Raw genomic sequence first — 25,848 nt, 5'->3', positions numbered from 1 at the left:
TGTCTCAATGTCTAAATATGAATGGACCTGGCTGTACATGTTTATACAGGTATACTGGTATTACACTAGAAAATGTAACACCAGCTGCAATAACCAATGGGGGCATGCCTTAAGACAGATCAAATACTTTTGTTTTTGTTAGGGGCAGTGAGGGTCTAGTGGTTAAGTGCTGGGCCTGAGACCAGAGGATCCTCAGTTCAAATACCATCCTGACCGGAAAATCACTCAGGGACCTTGGGCAAGGTCCTTAATCACTTAGTTGCTCCCAGCATGCAGTGTGCGCCTTGTATGGCAGCACCCTGACATCGGGGTGAATATGAGGCATTATTGTAAAGCGCTTTGAGTGTCTGATGCAGATGGAAAAGTGCTATATAAATGCAGTCCATTTACAATTTTCACCACTTTGACAGATCTTACTTGAAGACAGACGTAATCAGAGTACCTGGGGTGAATTTGCATTGACGCTGTAGCCTTTGTAATCGATGTGTCCCAACTTCTCTTGTAAGTAAAGCTGGATCCAATTGTGAAACCCGATCACGGTCCGCCCTCCTCTGGTCTCTCCAACAAACACGTGTTCAAACCCAGAGGAGTCCGGTCTAGGAGACACAATTTGGATCATTAGTCTTTGAGCGTGTTTGCTGAACTGCTGATAAAATCCTTCCCAGCTGTAGTCTCAGATGTTCTTCCTAGTTTGAAGTGAAGCACCAGAAACACAATGCTGCAATTCCAGCTCATTTAAGTACAGATGTTCCTGTAAATTTATGGTTGCTGTAATTCATTTCTCACATAGCCTGTTTTATTTATTCATGTGTGACATTATTTCCTTGAAGAATCAGCCTTAAAAAAAGAAGTCCCAACTCTTTAATTTTTTTGTAACAGAGATTGTGTAAACCAATACTCAAAAAATGAACACATACACCTTTCAGTGGTTTATCTAAAAGTAAAGCCCCTTTCACACCAGGCCTATGTAGAGTTGCGTAATGCAGCTCTACATCAATCTTAAGTCAATTCTCTCAGCTTCTCCTTTTTTCACTTTGGGATGCCACAGCAGATCAGAGATGGATCTGCATGTTGATTTGTTGTTATTTCTACATCACAAGTCATTTGGACAATATTTGTCCTATCTTGATGATCTATGGTACATAGTCTAAAGAGCATAGCGTCACTGCATTTGGGCTATGTTCAACGCGACTTTGCTATATATATGCTGCATAATCTGAGCCCAAAGTACACAAAGGGATTGGATTTAGAAGCTTGATTGATTTAATAAGATGCCAGGTAACGAATGCTAAATTGCATGAGCAATCCAAACTTTTGCACATTAGGGTGGACACAATTTTACGGTTGATTTACAGTAATGTGCAACTGATAGCAGGTGATAACATTACAAAGAGCAGTATGCAAATGAGAATTTTGCTCATGTTAATAGTTGTACGCACAAAATGCATTTGAATCAGTGACTTGCAGGTATGCACCATGTGCTTCGTTACATACGAACTCTGCCACATAAATGAGCGTGTTCACGCACTGCTAATAACAAAAAATTCTTCTGTTTCAGATGTTGAATTATTGTTCCAGCCATAGTATCTTAACAAATTGGTGAATAATTATGCAATGTTCTGTCAGTGGAATATGCACAGACAGTTGTGTGCATAGTACTCTGTGCATTGTAGAGAAGCTTGAATTGTCGACTGGACTGGGTTGCTTGACGAGAGGACGTTTCGCTTTAAATCACAGAAGCTTCCTCAGCTAAAATTCTTGCTCTGGTAGTCTGACTTCTGTCTTGACTCTTGTAGAGAAGAATAAACAGAAGCCACAAAAGCTGGAGTATTAAACTTAACCGGACCCCTCCGACCGAGAGGCAGACTGCTATAGGCTAGTGACTAAACAATAGCTCTAATTAGCACCTATTGTGCTCTAGTTAGCACCCTCCTAATGACAGGGCAGCTGTCCCTCATAATGATGGGATGGACGCCTCTCCTGCCGGCTCCCTTGACGACTCTCCTGCTGACGTGAATGATTCATTACCATGAACAAAAGACTGAAACTGCTTCGACCTGAGTACCCCATTGTAAACAGGGGACAAAGTGTGTCTCAGACACCCTCCCCGGTTAAGGCTGGGTTTCAACTGTTTCACATAGAATGCCTCCTTGACCCCTCTCTCAAACCATTTCTTCTCTCTGGCTAAGATTTTAACTTCCTTGTCCTCAAACGTGTGGTTAGTGTCTTTAAGGTGGAGATTAACTGCAGACTGAGGTCCACTGGCGCCCTCTCTGTGGTGCTGGTATAGCCTTTTGTGTAAAGGTTGCTTAGTCTCACCTATGTAGTGTTCATTACAGTTTTCCTGACATCTGATAGAATACACTACATTGCTGTTTGTAACTAGGGATCTGTCATTAGGGTGAACTAATTTCTGTCTCAAGGTGTTAACCGGTTTAAAGCAAACAGATTTTGTGGTGTCTGAAGATCCTCTGTAGTTTTCCCCCTACTCCTGCTAAATAAGGGAGAGACACTTCTTCTTGTCTCTGTCTCCTGTCTATCTGGCCGCGTTGTTCTCTGGGACTTCTGCACTTTGTCCACGGACCATCGTGGGTACCCACATACTGTGAGGGCTTTCCAGACCAGTTGTTCTTTAGCCCTTCCCTCTGCAGTTGTGGGCACCTGTAGGGCTCTGTGTAGAAGAGTCCTGATCACCCCGAGCTTGTGTTCAAGGAGGTGGTTTGAGTCAAAGAACAGATATTGGTCAGTGTGCGTGGATTTTCTGTAAACCCTTGTCTGGAAAAGCCTGTTCTCTCCAATCGTAACATTGATTTTGGGCATCTATGGACTGCCCAAAATCCACAAATAGGACGTGCCACTCAGGCCTATTGTATGCAGCACAGATTCCATCACGTACAATTTGGCCAAACACCAAGTGGATTTTGGCTCCTCTAGTGGGTAACTCAGACCACCATGTAGAGAACACACAAGATTTTGTGAACAAGATCAAGGACCTGCAGCTGGAGGCAGATGAAACTACACTCAACAAAAATATAAACGCAACACTTTTGGTTTTGCTCCCATTTTGTATGAGATGAACTCAAAGATCTAAAACTTTTTCCACATACACAATATCACCATTTCCCTCAAATATTGTTCACAAACCAGTCTAAATCTGTGATAGTGAGCACTTCTTTGCTGAGATAATCCATCCCACCTCACAGGTGTGCCATATCAAGATGCTGATTAGACACCATGATTAGTGCACAGGTGTGCCTTAGACTGCCCACAATAAAAGGCCACTCAAAGGTACAGTTTTATCACAGCACGCCACAGACGTCGCAAGATTTGAGCAAGCATGCAATTGGCATGCTGACAGCAGGAATGTCAACCAGAGCTGTTGCTCGTGTATTGAATGTTCATTTCTCTACCATAAGCCGTCTCCAAAGGTGTTTCAGAGAATTTGGCAGTACATCCAACCAGCCTCACAACCGCAGACCACATGTAACCACACCAGCCCAGGACCTCCACATCCAGCATGTTCACCTCCAAGATCGTCTGAGACCAGCCACTCGGACAGCTGCTGAAACAATCGGTTTGCATAACCAAAGAATTTCTGCACAAACTGTCAGAAACCGTCTCAGGGAAGCTCATCTGCATGCTCGTCTTCCTCATCAGGGTCTCGACCTGACTTCAGTTCGTCGTCGTAACCGACTTGAGTGGGCAAATGCTCACATTCACTGGCGTTTGGCACGTTGGAGAGGTGTTCTCTTCACGGATGAATCCCAGTTCACACTGTTCAGGGCAGATGGCAGACAGCATGTGTGGCATCGTGTGGGTGAGCGGTTTTCTGATGTCAATGTTGTGGATGGAGTGGCCCATGGTGGAGGTGGGGTTATGGTATGGGCAGGCGTCTGTTATGGACGAAGAACACAGGTGCATTTTATTGATGGCATTTTGAATGCACAGAGATACCGTGACGAGATCCTGAGGCCCATTGTTGTGCCATACATCCAAGAACATCACCTCATGTTGCAGCAGGATAATGCACGGCCCCATGTTGCAAGGATCTGTACGCAATTCTTGGAAGCTGAAAATGTCCCAGTTCTTGCATGGCCAGAATACTCACCGGACATGTCACCCATTGAGCATGTTTGGGATGCTCTGCACCGGCGTATACGACAGCGTGTACCAGTTCCTGCCAATATCCAGCAACTTCGCACAGCCATTGAAGAAGAGTGGACCAACATTCCACAGGCAACAATTGACAACTTGATCAACTCTATGCGAAGGAGATGTGTTGCACTGCATGAAGCAAATGGTGGTCACACCACATACTGACTGGTATCCCCCCCACAATAAAACAAAACTGCACCTTTCAAAGTGGCCTTTTATTGTGGATAGTCTAAGGCACACCTGTGCACTAATCATGGTGTCTAATCAGCATCTTGATATGGCACACCTGTGAGGTGGGATGGATTATCTCTGCAAAGGAGAAGTGCTCACTATCAAAGATTTAGACTGGTTTGTGAACAATATTTGAGGGAAATGGTGATATTGTGTATGTGGAAAAAGTTTTAGATCTTTGAGTTCATCTCATACAAAATGGGAGCAAAACCAAAAGTGTTGGGTTTATATTTTTGTTGAGTGTATGTTGTCATTTGATGTGACATCATTGTTCACCTGCATCCCCACCGCTGAGGCCATCTCTGCTGTGAGGCAGAGACTGCTGGAGGATGTGTCTGTACTTGAAAGGACCAAACTCACACCAGACCACATCTGCCAACTCTTGGAGATCTGTCTTAACACCACGTATTTTCTGTTTAGGGGGAATTACTACAGGCAGATCCATGGTTGTGCGATGGGGTCTCCGGTATCCCCCATTGTGGCCAATTTGTACATGGAGCGAGTGGAGAAGACAGCCTTGACGTCTTTCACTTTACAGAACACATCAACTCGGTGGACTCCAATATCAAGTTCACACGTGAGGATACCACAAACCACCATTTAGCCTTTTTAGACTGTGATGTTACGATTGGAGAGAACAGGGAGCTCCAGACAGGGGTTTACAGGAAACGCACGCACACTGACCAATATATTTTCTTTGACTCAAACCACCCCCTTGAACACAAGCTCGGGGTGATCAGGACTCCAACACAGAGCCCTACAGGTGACCACAACTGCAGAGGGAAGGGCTAAAGAACAACTACTGATCCGGAAAGCCCTCACACTATGTGGGCACCCACGATGGACCCTGGACAAAGTGCAGAAGTCCCAGAGAACAGAGAGACCAGATAGACAGGAGACAGAGACAAGAAGAAGAGGAGTGTCTCTCCCTTAATTACCGGAAGTAGGGTAAAAACTACAGAGGATCTTCAGACAGCACAAAATCCCAGTTTACTTTAAACCGGTTAACACCTTGAGACAGAAATTAGTTCACCCTAATGACAGGATCCCTAGTTACAAACAGAGCAATGTATTCTATCAGATGTCAGGAAAACTGTAACGAACACTACATAGGTGAGACTAAGCAACCTTTACACAAAAGGCTATACCAGCACCAGAGAGGGCGCCAGTGGACCTCAGTCTGCAGTTCATCTCCACCTTAAAGACACTAACCACACGTTTGAGGACAAGGAAGTTAAAATCTTAGCCAGAGAGAAGAAATGGTTTGAGAGAGGGGTCAAGGAGGCATTCTATGTGGAAACAGTTGAAACCCAGCCTTAACCGGGGAGGGGGGGGGGTCTGAGACACACTTTGTCCCCTGTTTACAATGGGGTACTCAGGTCAAAGCAGTTTCAGTCTTTTTTTCATGGTAATGAGTCATTCACGTCATCAGGAGAGTCGTCAAGGGAGCCGGCAGGAGAGGCGTCCATCCCATCATTAGGAGGGACAGCTGCCCTGTCATTAGGAGGGTGCTAACTAGAGCACAATAGGTGCTAATTAGAGCTATTGCTTAGTCACTAGCCTATAGCAGTCTGCCTCTCGGTAGGAGGGGTCTGGTTAGGTTTAAAACTCCAGCTTTCGTGGCTTCTGTTTATTCTTCTCTACAAGAGTCAAGACAGAAGTCAGACTACCAGAGCAAGAATTTTAGCTGAGGAAGCTTCTGTGATTTGAAGCAAAACGTCCTTGCTTCAAGCAAGCCAGTCCAGTCGAAGATTCAAGCTTCTCTACTATGGAAACCACCTGGACAACTGAGAGCCTACACCGAAATACTCTGTGCATTCCACCGGTAGAATGGAACATAATTATTTACCAGTTTACTCAAATACCATGGACGGAATAATAATTAAATGTGAGAAATAGGTGTTTGTTTGTCATAATAGCAAGCACATGAGTGCACTCCAGTGCATCCTGTGTGCAGAGTCATGATGTCACTACACAACTACTCCGATATGTTCATCTGTGTGTGGTCCACCTCTTGCACATGGAGTCATTTATTCGTAAATAAAAAAAATGATAAAAACTGCATGGTGGTTTAGTGGTTAGCACTGTTGCTTCACAGCAAGAAGGTCATGGGATTGTTTCCCACCTGTGGCCGTTCTGTGTGGAGTTTGCAAGTTCTCCCCGTGTTTGCATGGGTTCACTCTGGGTGCTCCGGCTTCCTCCCACATTCAATAACATGCAGGTCAGGTGAACTGGAAACTTTACATTTTTAGCAGGTGTGAATGTGTTTGTCTATATGTGGCCCGCCTCACACCCTATGACTGCTGGGACAGGCCCCAGCCCATAGTGACCCTTAATATGAGAGAGAGACAGAGAGAGAGAGACAGAGAGAGAGATAAATATGCCCAACTTTCACAAGTTTTTTGTTTTGTCTTTTTTGCAACCTCTGGAACAGAATTCTGTCACACACAAAGTAGGTTGTGCCGGTTTTAAGGTAGGTTTTTATACCTCAGTTTGAACCTATTTTTATCTATGCTGTACCTGTTTTTTGTGTTGTCTCTGACATTTTACATGGCTCTACAGCTGTTGAAGCACTTTTGCCCAAGCTAAATTTCCCTTTGAGGACAGTAAAGTATATCTGATTTGACTGACAACATCAAGGTTTCAAATTTCAATTTATTTTCCTTTATACAGCGCCAAATCACAACAGAGTTGCCTCAAGGCGCTTCACACAGGTAAGGTCTAACCTTATCAACCCCCAGAGCAACAGTGGTAAGGAAAAACTCCCTCTGAGGAAGAAACCTCAAGGAGACCAGACTCAAAGGGGTGACCCTCTGCTTGGGCCATGCTACAAACATAAATTACAGAAATAATTCACAGAACAATTCACGGATGAATATACAAGAATTGCTGTTGGTGCACAGGACAGGAGAGTCGCCAACACAAACACAACTCCCATCTCTGGATGGAGCTGCACCTTAAACAGAGAAAAAACAGAATCAGGTATTAGAAAGACAAAAAATACTGTATAATTTGCCAGCTTTACAAAAAAAACAGAAGAAATACTATTGTGACCACCGGACGCTAGCCCTAAGCTTCACTAAAAGACCCAGAATTTAGGTAAAGTTGAGGCCGCGGCCTGCTCCAATTACTAATAACATGAATTAAAAGAGTAAAAAGCATAAAACAAAACTGTACCAGTATGCTAGCCATATGAAAGGGAAAATAAGTGCGTCTTAAGTCTGGACTTGAAAGTCTCCACAGAATCTGATTATTTTATTGATGCAGGGAGACCATTCCACAGAACAGGGGCACGATAAGAGAAAGCTCTGTGACCCGCAGACTTCTTATTCACCCTAGGGACACAAAGTAGTCCTGCACCCTGAGAACGTAAAGCCCGGGCCGGTACAAACGGTTTAATTAGGCCAGCTAGGTAGGGAGGTGCCAGTCCATGAATAATTTTATAGGTTAGTAGCAGAACCTTAAAATCTGATCTCACTGGGACAGGAAGCCAGTGAAGAGATGCAAAAATGGGTGTAATGTGGTCGAACTTTCTGCTTCGTGTCAAAAGTCTGGCTGCAGCATTTTGAACCAATTGGAGAGCCCTAATGCTAGACTGCGGTAAACCAGAAAATAGAACATTGCAGTAGTCCAGTCTAGAAGAGATGAACGCATGGATCAGGGTCTCAGCATCAGCCATAGACAGGATGGGACGAATCATCGCTATATTTCGCAGGTGGAAGAAAACAGTCCTAGTAATATTTCTAATATGGAATCCAAAGGACAACGAAGGATCAAAAATTACCCCAAGGTTCCTCACTTTGTTAGTGTGATGTATGACACACGAGCCTAGGCTGAGTGTTAACTGGTCAAATTGATGCCGATGTCTCACTGGACCAAGAACCACCATTTCAGTCTTGTCAGAGTTTAAAAGTAGGAGGTTTCTAGACATCCAACTTCTCACTGCTGCAAGGCAATCTTCTAAAGATTTTATGTGAACGAGATTACCAGCAGTTATTGGCATATATAACTGAGTATCATCTGCATAGCAGTGAAAGGTAATCCCAAAACACCGCAATATGTGCCCAAGGGGTGCTATATAAAGGGAGAAAAGCAGGGGGCCTAAGACAGACCCCTGAGGAACCCCAAATTTCATGTCACTAAGGTTAGAGGTAGTGTTACTGTACAAAACACTGAGAACAACTGGTCAAGTATGACATCAGCCATGCAAGGGCACTCCCAGTAATCCCAAAATGATTCTCCAGCCTATCAAGTAGAATATGATGATCCACTGTATCAAATGCAGCACTGAGATCTAACAGCAGCAGAACCGTAGTGGTGTCCAAGTCCATTGTAAGCAGAAGATCATTCACCACTTTAGTGAGAGCCATCTCAGTGGAATGATATTTTCTAACAGCAGACCACAGTGGCTCAAAGAGATTATTCTCAGTAAGATAGTCTACGAGCTGTCGTGACACCACTTTTTCCAGAATTTTAGAGCAAAATGATAGATTTGGTATCGGCTGATAGTTTTTCAATACACTAGGGTCAAGATTAGGTTTCTTAAGTAATGGTTTAATCACTGCAGATTTGAGACGTTTAGGAATTGACCCAGAAGTTAAAGGAGACCTGCACTGAAATAAATGTGGTCAGATTTCAGAAAAGAAATAGCTGATATGTATTTATAAGACCCTTGTGAATGCAGTAAAGTAAATCTGTAAGCCCAAATTTGTAATTCAGCAGAGAAATATTCGTTTAAAAATGACAAATTTGCAGCTAACATTTAGCCCTCTGTGAAAACAGTTTGTACATCCGGATCATTTCCATGACGTCGGTGACAAGACGACGCGTTCCCGCCTTCAGTCCAATCCCGTATTGAAATTGATTTTATCTCTTAGTAATGTTACTGTTATACACATCCTGGTTTCAACATCCAAAAGTACGCTGCAATGAATGTGAGATACAGCTCTGCTTGCTCAGATCCGGGGATCAGATCAGCGGCGGCATCAACAGCGGGCGACATTATTCCCCGACGCCTCGCTCTCACTGCCAGCAATACGCTTACCGAGTGCATGCGCTCGTTAAATTCCGCCGCGGCACTCACAGCCCCGTGTCTGCTGTGCAGCCAGCACCACCTCTCTGTCTACTGAAGGGAGTTGCAGCCAACTTGACACAAGTCCAGAGACTACGCTCGCCGTTTTAATGCAGTGCGCGCGGTGACATCTGTTGCTCGCAAGGACAGACTTCTTGCTGCAAAATCGGCAGCGCCGCACGTCTCGGTAATTGGAGCTGCAGAGCTCCGTGGCCGCTGAGAGAGGTTTATGTATTTTTAATGACTTGAATTCTTTGCGGGTCTCGCCTCCGTAGCCCGCGATGGTACACCGGCGGTGAAAGACAGCAGATTTTCAATGCGACACCACTCAATCAAACGGGCGTATGAAAAAGTCCACAAAAATAATTTTCAAGCACAAATAAAAGAAATGTGTACTCACCAAGCGTACTGCAAGACAATATGAAGTTTTAAAATGTAGATCCTTCCGTATAAGACAAGAAAAAGGTGCAGATGCAAACTGACGTAAATCCACAAATTACAGTTGGCGCGCGCAATGCATGCTGGGAGAGGGTCTTGTCCCTGACGTCTCGGCTGCGTCCATGATGAGAGGGACAATTTGCGGAGGGCTAAATGTTAGCTGTAAATTTGTCATTTTCAAATGAAGATTTCTCCGTTGAATGACAGATCTGGGCTTGCAGATTTACTTTACTACATTCAGAAGGATCTTATGTGTAAATATAAGTCATTTTTTGGTCCAAAGATTTGACTGCATTTATTTCAATGCAGGGTTACTTTAAGGAAAGATTAATAATTTCCAGCACAATCTGCCCAAGAGTGAGCCACAGGTCCTTAAACAGTTTTGTTGGTATAGGATCAAATAAACAGGTTGTGCTTTTTGTTGACGTTACAAGTTTCGTCAGCATGTCTAGAGAGATACTACCAAATTTTGTAAATCTAGGTAATACCTCAGTAGTGGCGCCCACCTCAACAGCAGGGTGTAGTGGCTGGGTTAAGGCATGCGAGGATATGTTCAACCTAATGTCATCTATTTTCTTCTCAAAGTAATCTAGGAAATCTTGTGCTGTAAAAGGAGAGCGAACTACAGGTGGTTGTCCATGAATAAGTGTTGCCACCGTGTCGAACAAGAACTCTGAGTTATGCTTGTTTTTGTTGATCAAATCAGAGTAATAGGTCAGCTTTGTAGCCAATAATGCATTCTTATAGTCTAAGATAGCATCACGCCACGCAAGGTGGAATAATTCTAATTTTGAACAACGCCACTTCCGTTCTACACCTCTTGCTTTATGCTTGAGGTCATGCAGGTAGTCACTGAACTAAGGTGACTGCGATTTGGGGGAGCGCGGTTTCAACACAGGTGGTGCAATCATGTCGAGTGTCGTTTTGAGCACAAGTCTGTCTACTGACAGACACTTCGTCAAAAGTGAGGCTAAGACATCAGGCAGTCTAGCTTCTAGTTCAGTCTTAGTTGAGGAGTTGATGCATCGCTGCAGTGATAAATAAGGTTGTTGTTCCACTAAACACGGCAGCGAAACTGTAAACTTAATAAGTGAGTGATCAGAGACCACTGATGTAAGAGGTATGATGTCAATATTCGTGACAGCAATACCACACGCAAGAACCAGATCCAGGGTATTTCCACTAATGTACGTCGAATCCCGAATGCATTGCCGAAATCCTAATGCATCCACAATTTCCATACATGATATGCAGAGGGGATCAGAAGGATCATTTATATGAACGTTAAAGTCACCAATGATCAGAATGTTATCTGCACTACTTCACAAGTTAGAGATGAACGCACCAAATTCATCTAAGAATTCAGAATATGGGCCAGGAGGCCTATATACATTGACAAAGAAATATGGCTGATTTTTATTCTTCTGACCTTGGCAATGCGTAATATCCTGAGCGGAGCGGAGAATCAGATGCTCAAGCAAGTTATATATGTGACCCCCAAGAGCTAATAAGCTAAACCTAGATTTATAAATAAGAGCAACACCACCGCCTTGCTTTGCATCATGAGGGACGTGACTAAATGTATATGCTGGTGGGCAGGCTTCATTTAAGGGGAGGACAGCTGTAGGTTTAAGCCAGGTTTCACATAACCCAATCACATCTAAGTGATGATAAATAATTAAATCATTAATCAACAATGATTTTGAGGACAGTGATCTTATGTTAATGAGACCCAGTCTAAGACCCTCAGTGGGGTTGACAGTTGAACTGTTTTGGTTTAGGGGTGGTTCCAGAGTAGCATATACAAGATGCCTAGAAGTAGGTTTAGGTTTGAGACATTCCACATGCGTTGTAGGTAGCAGACATGAAATCTTTGCCATTACTGGAACAACCACTGGGCCATCCTCAATTTCAACATGATCCAATATAGTAATGGGTATCCATCCATCCATCCATTTTCTTCCGCTTTATCCGGAATCGGTCGCGAGGGCAGCAGCTCAAGCAAAGCCGGCCATACCTCCCGATCCACACACACATCCCCCAGCTCCTCCGGGGGAACCCCAAGGCGTTCCCAAGCCAGCCGAGAGATGGAATCCCTCCAGCGTGTCCTGGGTCTTCCCCGGGGCCTCCTCCCAGTGGGACGTGCCCGGAACACCTCTCCAGCGAGGCGTCCAGGGGGCATCCGGAAAAGATGCCCGAGCCACCTCAACTGACTCCTTTCGACGTGGAGGAGAAGCGGCTCGACTCCGAGCTCCTCCCGAGTGAACGAGCTCCTCACCCTATCTTTAAGGAAGCGCCCAGCCACCCTATGGAGGAAACTCATCTCGGCCGCTTGTACTCGCGATCTCGTTCTTTCAGTCATGAGCCAAATCTCATGACCATAGGTGAGGATCGGAACGTAGATCGATCGGTAAATCAAGAGCTTTGCCTCCCTACTCAGCTCTCTCTTCACCACGACGGTCCGATACAGCGACCGCATCACTGCAGATGCTGCACCGATCCGTCTATCGATCTCACGCTCCATCCGTCCCTCACTCGTGAACAAGACCCCGAGATACTTAAACTCCTCCACTTGAGGCAAGGACACTCCACCTACCTGAAGAGGGTAAAGCACCTTTTTCCGGTCGAGAACCATGGCCTTGGATTTGGAGGTGCTGATTTTCATCCCAGACGCTTCACACTCGGCTGCAAACCGCCCCAGTGCACGCTGAAGGTCCTGATTTGACGAAGCCAACAGAACCACATCGTCCGCAAACAGCAGAGACGAGATTCTGTGGTTCCCAAACCAGACCCCCTCTACACCCTGGCTGTGCCTAGAAATTCTGTCCATAAAAATAATGAACAGAACAGGTGACAAAGGGCAGCCCTGGCGGAGGCCAACGTGCACTGGAAACAGGTTTCACTTACTACTGGCAATGCGAACCAAGCTCCTGCTGCGGTCGTACAGGGACCGGATAGCCCTTAGCAAAGGACCCCGGACCCCGTACTCCAGGAGCACTCCCCACAGGGCGCCCCGAGGGACACGGTCGAACGCCTTCTCCAGATCCACAAAACACATGTGGACTGGTTGGGCGAACTCCCATGAACCCTCAAGCACCCGATGGAGCGTGTAGCGCTGGTCCAGTGTGCCGCGACCATGACGAAAACCACACTGCTCCTCCTGGATCCGAGGTTCGACCATCGGTCGAATTCTCCTCTCCAGTACTCTGGAATAGACCTTACCGGGGAGGCTGAGGAGTGTGATCCCCCTATAGTTGGAACACACCCTCCGGACCCCTTCTTAAACAGAGGGACCACCACCCCGGTCTGCCAATCCAGAGGGACTGTCCCCGATCGCCTCGCGATGTTGCAGAGGTGTGTCAGCCAAGACAGCCCCACAACATCCAGAGACAAGGTACTCAGGAAGGATTTCATCCACCCCCGGGACCTTGCCACCCCTCGGTGATTTCGGCCCGGGTAACGGATGAGTCCGCCTCTGAGTCCCCAGTCTCTGCTTCCTCTTCGGAAGACGTGACGATGGGATTGAGGAGATCCTCGAAGAACTCCTTCCACCACCCGACAACATCCCCAGTCAGCGTCAACAGCTCCCCACCCGCACCGTAAACAGTGCTGGTGGAGAGCTGCTTCCGCTTCCAGAGGCGTCGGACGGTTTGCCAGAATCTCTTCGAGGCTGACCGATAGTCCTCCCCCATAGCCTCCCCGAACTTTTCCCAGACCCGAGTTTTTGCCTCTGCGACCACACGGGCTGTGGCACGCTTGGCCTGCCGGTACCTGTCAGCTGCCTCTGGGGTCCCACCTACCAACAAAGATAAGTAGGACTCCTTCAGCTTGACGGCATCCCTTACTTCCGGTGTCCAGCACCGGGTTCGGGGACTGCCGCCGTGACAGGCACCAGAGACTTGCGACCACAGCTACGAGCAGCCGCATCGACAATGGAGGTGGAGAACATGGTCCACTCGGACTCCATGTCTCCAACCTCCCCCAGGATCTGGGAGAAGCTCTCCCGGAGGTGGGAGTTGAAGACCTCGCTGACAGAGGGTTCCGCCAGTCGTTCCCAGAAGACCCTCACGATACGTTTGGGCCTGCCAGGTGTGACCGGTTTCCTACCATCCCAGCGGATCCAACTCACCACCAGGTGGTGATCAGTCAAATCAAATCAAAATCAATTTTATTTATATAGCGCCAAATCACAACAAACAGTTGCCCCAAGGTGCTTTATATTGTAAGGTAAAGCCATACAATAATTACGGAAAAACCCCAACGGTCAAAACGACCCCCTGTGAGCAAGCACTTGGCGACAGTGGGAAGGAAAACTCCCTTTTAACAGGAAGAAACCTCCAGCAGAACCAGGCTCAGGGAGGGGTTGGGGCTGAGCGAGAGAACCAGGAAAAAGACATGCTGTGGAGGGGAGCAGAGATCAATCACTAATGATTAAATGCAGAGTGGTGCATACAGAGCAAAAAGAGAAAGAAACACTCAGTGCATCATGGGAACCCCCCCCAGCAGCTAAGTCTATAGCAGCATAACTAAGGGATGGTTCAGGGTCACCTGATCCAGCCCTAACTATAAGCTTTAGCAAAAAGGAAAGTTTTAAGCCTAATCTTACAAGTAGAGAGGGTGTCTGTCTCCCTGATCCGAATTGGGAGCTGGTTCCAGAGGAGAGGAGCCTGAAAGCTGAAGGCTCTGCCTCCAATTCTACTATTACAAGCCTTAGGAACTACAAGTAAGCCCGCAGTCTGAGAGCGAAGAGCTCTATTGGGGTGATATGGTACTATGAGGTCCCTAAGATAAGATGGGACCTGATTATTCAAAACCTTATAAGTAAGAAGAAGAATTTTAAATTCTATTCTAGAATTAACAGGAAGCCAATGAAGAGAGGCCAATATGGGTGAGATATGCTCTCTCCTTCTAGTCCCTGTCAGTACTCTAGCTGCAGCATTCTGAATTAACTGAAAGCTTTTCAGGGAACTTTTAGGACAACCTGATAATAATGAATTACAATAGTCCAGCCTAGAGGAAATAAATGCATGAATTAGTTTTTCAGCATCACTCTGAGACAAGACCTTTCTAATTTTAGAGATACTGCGCAAATGCAAACAAGCAGTCCTACATATTTGTTTAATATGCGCACTGAATGACATATCCTGATCAAAAATGACTCCAAGATTTCTCACAGTATTACTAGAGGTCAGGGTAATGCCATCCAGAGTAAGGATCTGGTTAGACACCATGTTTCTAAGATTTGTGGGGCCAAGTACAATAACTTCAGTTTTATCTGAGTTTAAAAGCAGGAAATTAGAGGTCATCCATGTCTTTATGTCTGTAAGACAATCCTGCAGTTCAGCTAATTGGTGTGTGTCCTCTGGCTTCATGGATAGATAAAGCTGGGTATCATCTGCGTAACAATGAAAATTTAAGCAATGCCGTCTAATAATATTGCCTAAGGGAAGCATGTATAAAGTGAATAAAATTGGTCCTAGCACAGAACCTTGCGGAACTCCATAATTAACCTTAGTCTGTGAAGAAGATTCCCCATTTACATGAACAAATTGTAATCTATTAGATAAATATGATTCAAACCACCGCAGCGCAGTGCCTTTAATACCTATGGCGTGCTCTAATCTCTGTAATAAAATTTTATGGTCAACAGTATCAAAAGCAGCACTGAGGTCTAACAGAACAAGCACAGAGATGAGTCCACTGTCTGAAGCCATAAGAAGATCATTTGTAACCTTCACTAATGCTGTTTCTGTACTATGATGAATTCTAAACCCTGACTGAAACTCTTCAAATAGACCATTCCTCTGCAGATGATCAGTTAGCTGTTTTACAACTACCCTTTCAAGAATTTTTGAGAGAAAAGGAAGGTTGGAGATTGGCCTATAATTAGCTAAGATAGCTGGGTCAAGTGATGGCTTTTTAAGTAATGGTTTAATTATAAGTTAATTATAAGTAATAAAGACAGATTGATCATATTTAAGATCGAAGCATTAATTAATGGTAGGGCTTCCTTGAGCAGCCTGGTAGGAATGGGGTCTAATAGACATGTTGATGGTTTGGAGTAAGTAATGAAAATAACTCAGACAAAACAATGGGAGAGAAAGAGTCTAACCAAATACTGGAATCACTGAAAGCCAAAGAGAACGATATGTCTTTGGAATGGTTATGAGTATTTGTTTCTCTAATAGTTAAAATTTTATTAGCAAAGAAAGTCATGAAGTCATTACTAGTTAAAGTTAAAGAAATACTCGGCTCAATAGATCTCTGACTCTTTGTCAGCCTGGCTACAGTGCTGAAAAGAAACCTGGGGTTGTTCTTATTTTCTTCAATCAGTGATGAGTAGTAAGATGTCCTAGCTTTACGGAGGGCTTTTTTTTATAGAGCAACAGACTTTTTCCAGGCTAAGTGAAGATCTTCTAAATTAGTGAGACGCCATTTCCTCTCCAATGTACGGGTTATCTGCTTTAAGCTGCGGGTTTGTGAGTTATACCACGAAGTCAGGCACTTCTGATTTAAGGTTCTCTTTTTCAGAGGAGCTACAGCATCCAAAGTTGTCCTCAATGAGGATATTAAACTATTGACGAGATAATCTATCTCACTCACCGAGTTTAGGTAGCTACTCTGCCCTGTGTTGGTATATGGCATTGGAGAACATAAAGAATGAATCATATCCTTAAACCCAGTTACAGCATTTTCTGAAAGACTTCTACTGTAATGAAACTTATTCCCCACTACTGGATAGTCCATCAGAGTAAATGTAAATGTTATTAAGAAATGATCAGACAGAAGGGGGTTTTCAGGGAATACTGTTAAGTCTTCAATTTCCATACCATAAGTCAGAACAAGATCTAAGATATGATTAAAGTGATGGGTGAACTCATTTACATTTTGAGCAAAGCCAATCGAGTCTAACAATAGATTAAATGCAGTGTTGAGGCTGTCATTCTCAGCATCTGTGTGGATGTTAAAATCGCCCACTATAATTATCTTATCTGAGCTAAGCACTAAATCAGACAAAAGGTCAGAAAATTCACAGAGAAACTCACAGTAACAACCAGGTGGACGATGGATAACAAATAAAACTTTTTTGGGACTTCCAATTTGGATGGACAAGACTAAGAGACAAGCTTTCAAATGAATTAATGCTCTGTCTGGGTTTTTGATTAATTAATAAGCTGGAGTGGAAGATTGCTGCTAATCCTCCGCCTCGGCCCGTGCTACGAGCGTTCTGGCAGTTAGTGTGACTCGGGGGTGTTGACTCATTTAAACTAACATATTCATCCTGCTGTAACCAGGTTTATGTAAGGCAGAATAAATCAATATGTTGATCAATTATTATATCATTTACTAACAGGGACTTCGAAGAGAGAGACCTAATGTTTAATAGACCACATTTAACTATTTTAGTCTGTGGTGCAGTTGAAGGTGCTATATTATTTTTTCTTTTTGAATTTTTATGCTTAAATAGATTTTTGCTGGTTATTGGTGGTGTGGGAGCAGGCACCGTCTCTACGGGGATGGGGTAATGAGGGGATGGCAGGGGAAGAGAAGCTGCAGAGAGGTGTGTAAGACTACAACTCTGCTTCCTGGTCCCAACCCTGGATAGTCACAGTTTGGAGGATTTAAAAAAATTGGCCAGATTTCTAGAAATGAGAGCTGCTCCATCCAAAGTGGGATGGATGCCATCTCTCCTAACAAGACCAGGTTTTCCCCAGAAGCTTTGCCAATTATCTATGAAGCCCACCTCATTTTTTGGACACCACTCAGACAGCCAGCAATTCAAGGAGAACATGCGGCTAAACATGTCACTCCCGGTCCGATTGGGGAGGGGCCCAGAGAAAACTACAGAGTCTGACATTGTTTTTGCAAAGTTACACACCGATTCAATGTTAATTTTAGTGACCTCCGATTGGCGTAACTGGGTGTCATTACTGCCGACGTGAATTACAATCTTACCAAATTTACGCTTAGCCTTAGCCAGCAGTTTCAAATTTCCTTCAATGTCGCCTGCTCTGGCCCCCGGAAGACAATTGACGATGGTTGCTGGTGTCGCTAACTTCACATTTCTCAAAACAGAGTCGCCAATAACCAGAGTTTGTTCCTCGGCAGGTGTGTCGCCGAGTGGGGAAAAACGGTGAGAGATGTGAACGGGTTGGCGGTGTACACGGGGCTTCTGTTTAGGACTACGCTTCCTCCTCACAGTCACCCAGTCGGCCTGCTTTCCCGGCTGCTCTGGATCTGCCGTAGGGGAACTAACGGCGGGTAAGCTACCTTGGTCCGCACCGACTACAGGGGCCTGGCTAGCTGTAGGATTTTCCAAGGTGCGGAGCCGAGTCTCCAATTCGCCCAGCCTGGCCTCCAAAGCTACGAATAAACTACAGTTATTACAAGTACCATTACTGCTAAAGGAGGCCGAGGAATAACTAAACATTTCACACCCAGAGCAGAAAAGTGCGGGAGAGACAGGAGAAGCCGCCATGCTAAACCGGCTAAGAGCTAGTAGCTGCGCTAAGCTAGCGGATTCCTAAAAACACACAAAGTAAATAATGTGTAAATAATTTAGAGGTGATTCAGCAGAGGGAGTGCTTTAGTTAAGGCACGTGAAGATTACACTGTGAAACAAAGCGTTATGTAGTTAACTAGATCAATTTAACTGCGCAGATTAAACAGCTAACAGATACAGCAAAACACCGCTGTGCTCCAGAACAGGAAGTGATACAATACCGCAGTGAGAGCCAACCACCAGTAGAGGCCCAGGCACCAGAGAGTCGACAGCTCTGCCCCTCTCTTCACTCGAGTGTCCGAGACACGTGGCCGAAGGTCAGATGATACAACTACAATACAGTAATGGGTATTAAGTTTGCAAAGCATGTCCCTCTATGATTTTGATGGACACGTCTATGGGAGCAGGCCACAGTCTCAACTTCTTGAATTTCCCTCCCTGGCAGATAAACTGCACTATCACCATAGTGGATTTTCTGCACTAATTTCCCCACTAAGCTAATGGATTCCACACCCACATTTGTCATAAGCCTTGCAGGGTCTCTAATCACCTGATCCGTGGCCTGTTGTGTATTCCTAATGTTACCCTCCCTGTAGAGCTCTATCTATGTTCGCAGATAAGATGGTGGCGCCTTCCCCAGTAGGGTGGAGGCCATCCGGCATCAGCAGGCCATGGCGGCCCCAGAGCGAAGGCCAATTATCAATAAAGCTAAAGCCTTGCTGTTGACAAAACTGCGCCAGCCACCTATTTAATGATGTCAGCCTGCTAAACGCCTCATCAGTACCCCGGGAGGAGAGGGGACCAGAGACTATTAATCGATGCCGACACATCTTTCTGGCAAGGTCACAAGTCCTCCCTTTGTCCATTTTTGTGACCTCTGAGTGCTTCATCCTGATATCATTGGTGCCAACGTGAATAACTATGTGACTATATCTCATGTCATGTTCCTTCGTCTGTCTTCCCTTGTGCAGCGTCAGCACCTTAAGATGGGATGCAATGCCGGGAGCTCTGGCCCCAGGAATACATTTAACGTCAGCCGGCGTCTGTAACCTGACTTTGCGTGTGATAGAATCCCCTATCACTAAAGTCCGGTGTTTCAGCCTGGAGATAGGAGTGAAAGTCACTTGTGGGCTCGGAGTATTCACATCAGGCACATCCAAGGGGGAGGACCGATTCACAGTTCGCAGTGGCAAGTGTGATCAGGGTGCCACAACCGGACACCAAGCCCTACGGGGCTTCCTCCGCCTCGCCACAGTCCGAAAACCGTCCTGCACAGCCAGCGTTTCTAGGCAGATGCTAATGGGCTTGCTCGCCGGCCCAGCACTAACCTCATCTGGTTTGCCCGTAACATCTAACTCCACTGCGCTAAGAAGCTGCTCTAACTTACGGACACGGCTCTCTAAGAGACCCACCCTATCTTCCAACATCACACAGGATTTACGGAGGGTGTAAAGTAGAATTAGTAGTGTACTTTGTGCACTAGGAAATTCAAGAGTATAGCCAAGCAAGCACAAGCTAACCAATAATGGATAAGCTAACCACTCCTAAGGCTCACACAGATGCAAATAAATGAATTAAAGTTCACAGCAGTTACACTGAGAGAGTAGCAGAAGTATTAGAAACGTAGGAATATATATATATATATATATATATATATATATATATATACACACCACTCCTAAGATTAACACAAGAGTAAAAGTACTAAGCTAAAGTTCACAACAATTACACTAACAGTTAACTAACAGAAGTATATAAAAAAAACGAAAGGAAAAAATGAAAACGAGGGTCAAGTCGCTAATGCAAGCTAACCGCTAGCGAAAATGCTAGCTGCTCCCAAGATTTACACAGGAGTAAAATAATTACTTAAAATTCACAGCAGTTCGACTGAAAAACTAACAGAAGTATTAACCAGGTAAAAAGAACAAGCTATAAAAATAACGACGGGTGGGAAGGGAGGAGTCGACCTAGCTAGCGAAAGCTAAACGCTAGTGAATACTAACTGCTAACGAATGCAAACTGCTAGCGAATTACAACAGGACTATAGTTAAATAACGTTCAGAGTGGATACAATTAATCACCAGAAGAGTGCTAAACAAAAATAAAAGAAACGTATACAACCGTGTGAAGTTCAGAATAGCGTCACAACAACAAACAATCCGTCGGAAACAAGTTGCCAGATCTGTGAGCCAGTGTCAGCAATGGAAAACCAAATCAAATGCTTAAAATACAGATGCGATCAGCACTCACTCAATTTCTTGTTGACTTTGATAAATCATGTCATCTCCTCAGCATGCAGGTGTATTTGCAAGTGCAATGGTTTTTGCACACATTTTTACACATGCATTCCTTGAGTAAATCAGGCCCTTAATTAATCACAGGTGTGTTTTGGGCATAACACGAAATAAACCAATGAGATTATCATATGTCATTTCCTTTAAGAGCCAGACTGCACCAGCAACCTCATGCATCCTGTGAAACTTTGCACGTAGAGAGCAACTGCTAAAGCTCCCTGAGGTGAAGCAGTAAGGTGAAGTTTTGTATTTTTACATTAATGTTGTATCATGCTAGCAGTGCTCCAACACTGACCACACCTCCTTTTAAGAACAATAAACCCATAGGCACACAAATGACTGCAAGTCAACTTACTATTTAAAGAAGATGGGCACTTAGAATGAAAAGAACAATTGTGTTGGTTGGAAATTAGTAATGACAGTTGCTCTGTGCTGGCTTTTATGTCATTCAGAAACTTCTGAACCAAAGTGTTTTCTTGTCAGTACGGACAAGTGACACTCAGTGGTCATGACGGAGTTCCACAGGTCCATCAACTCACCATAATCCATCATCAATCAATCAATCAATCAATCAACTTTTTTTTTATATAGCGCCAAATCACAACAAACAGTTGCCCCAAGGCGCTTTACACTGTAAGGCAAGGCCATACAATAATTATGAAAAACCCCCAAGGGCGCTTTACACTGTAAGGCAACCCCAACGGTCAAAACGACCCCCTGTGAGCAAGCACTTGGCTAACAGTGGGAAGGAAAAACTCCCTCTTAACAGGAAGAAACCTCCAGCAGAACCAGGCTCAGGGAGGGGCAGTCTTCTGCTGAGACTGGTTGGGGCTGAGGGAAAGAACCAGGAAAAAGACATGCTGTGGAAGGGGGCAGAGATCGATCACTAATGATTAAATGCGGAGTGATGCATACACAGCAAAAAGAGAAAGAAACAGTGCATCATGGCAACCCCCCCACAGTCTACGTGTAAAGCAGCATAACCAAGGGATAGTCCAGGGTCACCTGATCCAGCCCTAACTATAAGCCTTAGCGAAAAGGAACGTTTTAAGCCTAATCTTAAAAGTAGAGAGGGTATCTGTCTCCCTGATCTGAATTGGGAGCTGGTTCCACAGGAGAGGAGCCTGAAAGCTGAAGGCTCTGCCTCCCATTCTACTCTTACAAACCCTAGGAACCTACAAGTAAGCCTGCAGTCTGAGAGCGAAGCGCTCTATTAGGGTGATATGGTACTACGAGGTCCCTAGATAAGATGGGACCTGATTATTCAAAACCTTATAAGTAAGAAGAAGAATTTTAAATTCTATTCTAGAATTAACAGGAAGCCAATGAAGAGAGGCCAACACGGGTGAGATATGCTCGCTCCTGCTAGTCCCCGTCAGTACTCTAGCTGCAGCATTTTGAACTAACTGAAGGCTTTTTAGGGAACTTTTAGGACAACCTGATAATAATGAATTACAATAGTCCAGCCTAGAGGAAATAAATGCATGAATTAGTTTTTCAGCATCACTCTGAGACAAGACCTTTCTGATTTTAGAGATATTGCGTAAATGCAAAAAGGCAGTCCTACATATTTGTTTAATATGCGCTTTGAATGACATATCCTGATCAAAAATGACTCCAAGATTTCTCACAGTATTACTAGAGGTCAGGGAAATGCCATCCAGAGTAAAGATCTGGTTAGAGACCATGCTTCTAAGATTTGTGGGGCCAAGTACAATAACTTCAGTTTTATCTGAGTTTAAAAGCAGGAAATTAGAGGTCATCCATGTCTTTATGTCTGTAAGACAATCCTGCAGTTTAGCTAATTGGTGTGTGTCCTCTGGTTTCATGGATAGATAAAGCTGGGTATCATCTGCATAACAATGAAAATTTAAGCAATACCGTCTAATAATACTGCCTAAGGGAAGCATGTATAAAGTGAATAAAATTGGTCCTAGCACAGAACCTTGTGGAACTCCATAATTAACTTTAGTCTGTGAAGAAGATTCCCCATTTACATGAACAAACTGTAATCTATTAGACAAATATGATTCAAACCACCGCAGCGCAGTGCCCTTAATACCTATGACATGCTCTAATCTCTGTAATAGAATTTTATGGTCAACAGTATCAAAAGCAGCACTGAGGTCCAACAGAACAAGCACAGAGATAAGTCCACTGTCCGAAGCCATAAGAAGATCATTTGTAACCTTCACTAATGCTGTTTCTGTACTATGATGAATTCTAAAACCTGACTGAACCTCTTCAAATAGACCATTCCTCTGCAGGTGATCAGTTAGCTGCTTTACAACTACCCTCTCAAGAATCTTTGAGAGAAAAGGAAGGTTGGAGATTGGCCTATAATTAGCTAAGATAGCTGGGTCAAGTGATGGCTTTTTAAGTAATGGTTTAATTACTGCCACCTTAAAAGCCTGTGGTACATAGCCAACTAACAAAGATAAGTTGATCATATTTAAGATTGAAGCATTAAATAATGGTAGAACTTCCTTGAGCAGCCTGGCAGGAATGGGGTCTAATAAACATGTTGATGGTTTGGATGAAGTAACTAATGAAAATAACTCAGACAGAACAATCGGAGAGAAAGAGTCTAACCAAATACCGGCATCACTGAAAGCAGCCAAAGATAACGATACATCTTTGGGATGATTATGAGTAATTTTTTCTCTAATAGTCAAAATTTTGTTAGCAAAGAAAGTCATGAAGTCATTACTAGTTAAAGTTAATGGAATACTCAGCTCAATAGAGCTCTGACTCTTTGTCAGCCTGGCTACAGTGCTGAAAAGAAACCTGGGGTTGTTCTTATTTTCTTCAATTAGTGATGAGTAGAAAGATGTCCTAGCTTTACGGAGGGCTTTTTTATAGAGCAACAAACTCTTTTTCCAGGCTAAGTGAAGATCTTCTAAATTAGTGAGACGCCATTTCCTCTCCAACTTACGGGTTATCTGCTTTAAGCTACGAGTTTGTGAGTTATACCACGGAGTCAGACACTTCTGACTTAAAGCTCTCTTTTTCAGAGGAGCTACAGCATCCAAAGTTGTCTTCAATGAGGATGTAAAACTATTGACGAGATACTCTAACTCCCTTACAGAGTTTAGGTAGCTACTCTGCTCTGTGTTGGTATATGACATTAGAGAACACAAAGAAGGAATCATATCCTTAAACCTAGTTACAGCGCTTTCTGAAAGACCTCTAGTGTAATGAAACTTATTCCCCACTGCAGGGTAGTCCATCAGGGTAAATGTAAATGTTATTAAAAAATGATCAGACAGAAGGGAGTTTTCAGGGAATACTGTTAAGTCTTCTATTTCCATACCATAAGTCAAAACAAGATCTAAGATATGATTAAAGTGGTGGGTGGACTCATTTACTTTTTGAGCAAAGCCAATAGAGTCTAATAATAGATTAAATGCAGTGTTGAGGCTGTCATTCTCAGCATCTGTGTGGATGTTAAAATCGCCCACTATAAGTATCTTATCTGAGCTAAGCACTAAGTCAGACAGAAGGTCTGAAAATTCACAGAGAAACTCACAGTAACGACCAGGTGGACGATAGATAATAAATAAAACTGTTTTTTGGGACTTCCAATTTGGATGGAAAAGACTAAGAGACAAGCTTTCAAATGAATTAAAGCTCTGTCTAGGTTTTTGATTAATTAATAAGCTGGAATGGAAGATTGCTGCTAATCCTCCGCCCCGGCCCGTACTACGAGCATTCTGGCAGTTAGTGTGACTCGGGGGTGTTGACTCATTTAAACTAACATTCATCCTGCTGTAACCAGGTTTCTGTTAGGCAGAATAAATCTATACGCTGATCAATTGTTATATCATTTACCAACAGGGACTTAGAAGAGAGAGACCTAATGATTAATAGACCACATTTAACTGTTTTAGTCTGTGGTGCAGTTGAAGGTGCTATATTATTTTTTCTTTTTGAATTTTTTTGCTTAAATAGATTTTTGCTGGTTATTGGTAGTCTGGGAGCAGGCACCGTCTCTACGGGGATGGGGTAATGAGGGGATGGCAGGGGGAGAGAAGCTGCAGAGAGGTGTATAAGACCACAGCTCTGCCTCCTGGTCCCAACGCTGGACAGTCACAGTTTAGAGGATCCAAGAAAATTGGCCAGATTTCTAGAAATGAGAACTGCTCCATCTAAAGTGGGATGGATGCCGTCTCTCCTAACAAGACCAGGTTTTCCCCAGAAGCTTTGCCAATTATCTATGAAGCCCACCTCATTTTTTGGACACCACTCAGACAGTCAGCAATTCAAGGAGAACATGCGGCTAAACATGTCACTCCCGGTCTGATTGGGGAGGGGCCCAGAGAAAACTACAGAGTCCGACATTGTTTTTGCAAAGTTACACACCGATTTAATGTTAATTTTAGTGACCTCCGATTGGCGTAACCGAGTGTCATTACTGCCGACGTGAATTACAATCTTACCAAATTTACGCTTAGCCTTAGCCAGCAATTTCAAATTTCCTTCAATGTCGCCTGCTCTGGCCCCCGGAAGACAATTGACAATGGTTGCTGGTGTCGCTAACATCACATTTCTCAAAACAGAGTCGCCAATAACCAGAGTTTGATCCTCGGCGAGTGTATCGTTGAGTGGGGAAAAACGGTTAGAGATGTGAACGGGTTGACGGTGTACACGGGGCTTCTGTTTAGGGCTACGCTTCCTCCTCACAGTCACCCAGTCAGCCTGCTTTCCCGGCTGCCCGGGATCTGCCAGAGGGGAACTAACGGCGGCTAAGCCACCTTGGTCCGCACCAACTACAGGGGCCTGGCTAGCTGTAGAATTTTCCACGGTGCGGAGCCGAGTCTCCAATTCGCCCAGCCTGGCCTCCAAAGCTACGAATAAGCTGCACTTATTACAAGTACCATTACTGCTAAAGGAGGCCGAGGAATAACTAAACATTTCACAACCAGAGCAGAAAAGTGCGGGAGAGACAGGAGAAGCCGCCATGCTAAATCGGCTAAGAGCTAGTAGCTACGCAACCTAGCGGATTCCTAAAAACACGCAAAGTGAATAATGTATAAATAATTTAGAGGTGATTCAGCAGAAGGAGTGCTTTAGTTAAGGCACCAGACAGGCCATGAAGCAGCACAAGTAACGCACGGCAACAGCGAACGCACGACAACGGTGCAAAAATAAAATAA

General features: G+C 44.3%; 1 protein-coding gene across 1 annotated transcript in view; it reads right to left on the bottom strand.

Annotated features, from left to right (window-relative positions):
- The window catches only part of endou2 (endonuclease, polyU-specific 2), a 40,414-nt gene that overhangs the window by 2,014 nt on the left and 12,552 nt on the right, over nt 1–25,848 (bottom strand). Inside the window, exon 6 of the mRNA XM_034178039.1 lies at nt 443–596. Within this exon, the coding sequence (XP_034033930.1) occupies nt 443–596 (154 nt within the window). The remainder of the gene's footprint in view (nt 1–442; nt 597–25,848) is intronic.

The sequence above is a fragment of the Thalassophryne amazonica genome, chromosome 9 (genome assembly GCF_902500255.1).
Source record: "Thalassophryne amazonica chromosome 9, fThaAma1.1, whole genome shotgun sequence".
NCBI lineage: Eukaryota > Metazoa > Chordata > Actinopteri > Batrachoidiformes > Batrachoididae > Thalassophryne > Thalassophryne amazonica.
The sequence above is the reverse complement of the archived record's forward strand: the minus strand, read 5'-3'. Positions and strand labels throughout refer to the sequence as shown.